Below are 2925 nucleotides of genomic sequence, written 5' to 3'. Positions count from 1 at the left end.
TTTAGTTAACTATAATATCCCTAGACTGGGGAAAAGTTAGGTATTGTATTTTTCTTTTAATTAATACTTTAATGAAAAATTCAGCATATATTAATGTCTATTAGCATAATAGTAAAGATAACTACACAAGAAAACCCCAAAAATTACTATCCATAAAATCAATTGTTCAGAGAATGTGCTCTATACACCTACTTTCTACTACATCTTACAAATTTTTACAGATATGAATAACAGTATCTCCAAGCTACTCCCGATTATATAACTGCAGTACCTATGACACCATGAAACAGTCTGCTGGTGTCCCGATAGTTGACATAAGCATGCTCAATGATTTGCTTCAGTTCGATCTGATCACGGACAGTGATGTCTTTAACAGAGGACAGGAAGTCTTCATGCACATAACGAACCACCTGGTCACACTGCAGACAGGACCACACACTGGGACATGAACCCAGAATCAAAAGCCAGCCGAAAAGAAATGCAAACGCCATTTAGTAGAGACAGTTGGGCTGTGGCCTTCAAAATATCAAAAGTGAATCTTTGGCATTCTTTAGAAATGTCACTTCAGAGCCAAAGAACCCTTATGATGTCATGCATGCAACATTCTAAATTCCACAGCAACACATGCTATTTAGAAATGTATATGAAGAGGACAGTCACAAAGGATTCTAATCTGACAAATAAATATTTTCATACCACAAATGTCAGAAATATTAGTGCTTTTGACTTTGTTTTAGAATTTTTTTTTGTGAGACTGAAATTAATAACCGTTATACTTAAAAATAATATTTGAATTAGCAGGAAATTAACTGTATCTATTTCTTTATAATTTCTTTTTCAATTTTATTTTAGTCTTTTTCTTTTATCCCAATATTCCTATAATTATTTTTCATTTAATTTGGGCAAAAGAAAAAGAAAAGAAAAGGAAAAAATACTTATTGTCTCAATGTACATTTAAAGGAATAGTTCATGTAAATTCAAATTTACTCACTCTCAGGTCATCAAAGATTTAGATGAGTTTGCTTCTTCATTAGCACAGATTTGGAGAAATGTAGCATTACATCATTTGCTCACCAATGGATCCTCTGCAGTCAATGGGTGCCGTCAGAAAGAAAGTCCAAACGGCTTATACAAATATCACAATAATCCTCATGTCTCCAGTCCATCAGTTAACATCTTGTGAAGTGAAAAGCATGTTTGTAATGAACAAATTCAACTGGAGGAAGCGTTATCATGGAATATGGACTGGTATTTTGGCTAGGAGCAAAACCACAGCTGCCGGTTTTTTACCGTAAATTTTACGGAATTTTTTTTACAGTGCAGGTTACATCCTCTAGATCAGAGTTTTGCTGTCAAAGTACATCATCACAGTAAAGTTAGCCCACTCAGTGGTTAACCATGACAGCGGCGGTCCATGCCACCTCAGCACAGGCCTGATGTAGGTGACAACTGCGAGATCCTTTGCTTCGTTCATGACGTGTAATGATTACGTAGGCGTGATGACAGTCAACGTATGCACATGAGGACATCGGAAATTTTTGAAGTTTCCATGTCCTCAAAAAAAACATCAAATTACACACAATTATGTACTCAACACAAAGCACATGCAATAGTCATGCATGTTGATTCACAAAAGATGAGCATACAAGCATATGCGCACTGATAATCTAAGATTCAAAATCTAATTCAAACCTTGAAATAAGCTTTTTAGGATTTTGAAAAACAAAGATTGTAAACTGAAGGTCAAGATACTCTTTGGATCATCTCAAATCATGCTGGAGAACATGATCATCAGGTTTTTAAAAATACAAGCTTGTTAGTATAGTGGACTTAGACGTTTGACCTTACTGTATGCGCTCATACACAAACATGCATAAATCCAAAAAATTTTTTTTTTTTCAAAATCAGTCAAAATCTATTTAATATTGCCACCCACTGGTACAAAAAGCAGAAATGCTAAACTTTTCAAGACATCATTGAAATCAAGAAATTGTTCGTTTTAGCCAAATAAATGTAAAGGTATTTGGATACCAAAAAGGTAACATTTATAAAAGAATAAAAGATTATGAGCAGAAAAAAGATGTAGTTACTTGATAGTTTATCACTTGCCAGAACATGCTGGGTAAAGTTCAACATATATTGTACCTCCATACATAAACTATACGTTGAAAAGATAATGTTCCCATAACCATGTAGTCTATATGTGTGCTTATCCATAAGTGTGCAAAATATTGCAGCGCACATACTGTACAGTGCAAATCTTCATCCATAAACATGCACTCTTTCTAGAAGACTCGACACTGTAAAAAAAAAGAATTTGCATGGATTGTTTACAGTAACTTTTGACTAATTTTCTGAAGTTAAAGTACGGGGGAAAAAAACTTATCACAAGACAAGCTATTGTGACAAGAAAATCGACAACAATGTAAAGACAACCGTCAAACAAGCTGGAAGGGGCACTTTCTTTTTTATAAATTAAGCTTATTTGAATATAAATAAGCTAAATAAAATGTATTAAGCCAATTTACCTAAAAAACAATGAAATCTGATTATATCATAATAGAAAAGTTGCATAGAGATGCATTATGTGGGTTCCTGAAAGCTTTAAGTTGTTAAGAATTTAACATAAACCAAAACAACTATGAATTTGATTGTATTTAATTTTTTTTACAACACAGTCTCATGGCATTTCATAACTATGTTATGTTTTGGTGAAGTGGTGGCTGATTCGGATTCGTACAATCTGAAATATCTGTTATGCTTTGGAAGTGGACCTTTATGCTTACTGGTTTTCTAAAAACCATATATTTTCTTATGATTCACATTGTACAAATTCATGATATGTTTTCCGTGAGACTGTTGCTTGGTTTTTACAGTCGTTACAAAAGTTTTACAACTTTTACAGTGAATACACAATACAAGACT

At 33.4% G+C, this 2925-nt stretch overlaps 1 protein-coding gene across 1 annotated transcript in view; it reads right to left on the bottom strand.

Annotated features, from left to right (window-relative positions):
* The window catches only part of LOC107703135 (izumo sperm-egg fusion protein 1-like), a 5102-nt gene extending 4611 nt beyond the window's left edge, over positions 1–491 (bottom strand). Inside the window, exon 1 of the mRNA XM_016505666.1 lies at positions 272–491. Within this exon, the coding sequence (XP_016361152.1) occupies positions 272–491 (220 nt within the window). The remainder of the gene's footprint in view (positions 1–271) is intronic.
* Positions 492–2925: the final 2434 nt, after the last annotated feature.

The sequence above is a fragment of the Sinocyclocheilus anshuiensis genome, unplaced genomic scaffold (genome assembly GCF_001515605.1).
Source record: "Sinocyclocheilus anshuiensis isolate Anshui unplaced genomic scaffold, SAMN03320099.WGS_v1.1 scaffold794, whole genome shotgun sequence".
Classification (NCBI taxonomy): Eukaryota; Metazoa; Chordata; class Actinopteri; order Cypriniformes; family Cyprinidae; genus Sinocyclocheilus; species Sinocyclocheilus anshuiensis.
The sequence above is the reverse complement of the archived record's forward strand: the minus strand, read 5'-3'. Positions and strand labels throughout refer to the sequence as shown.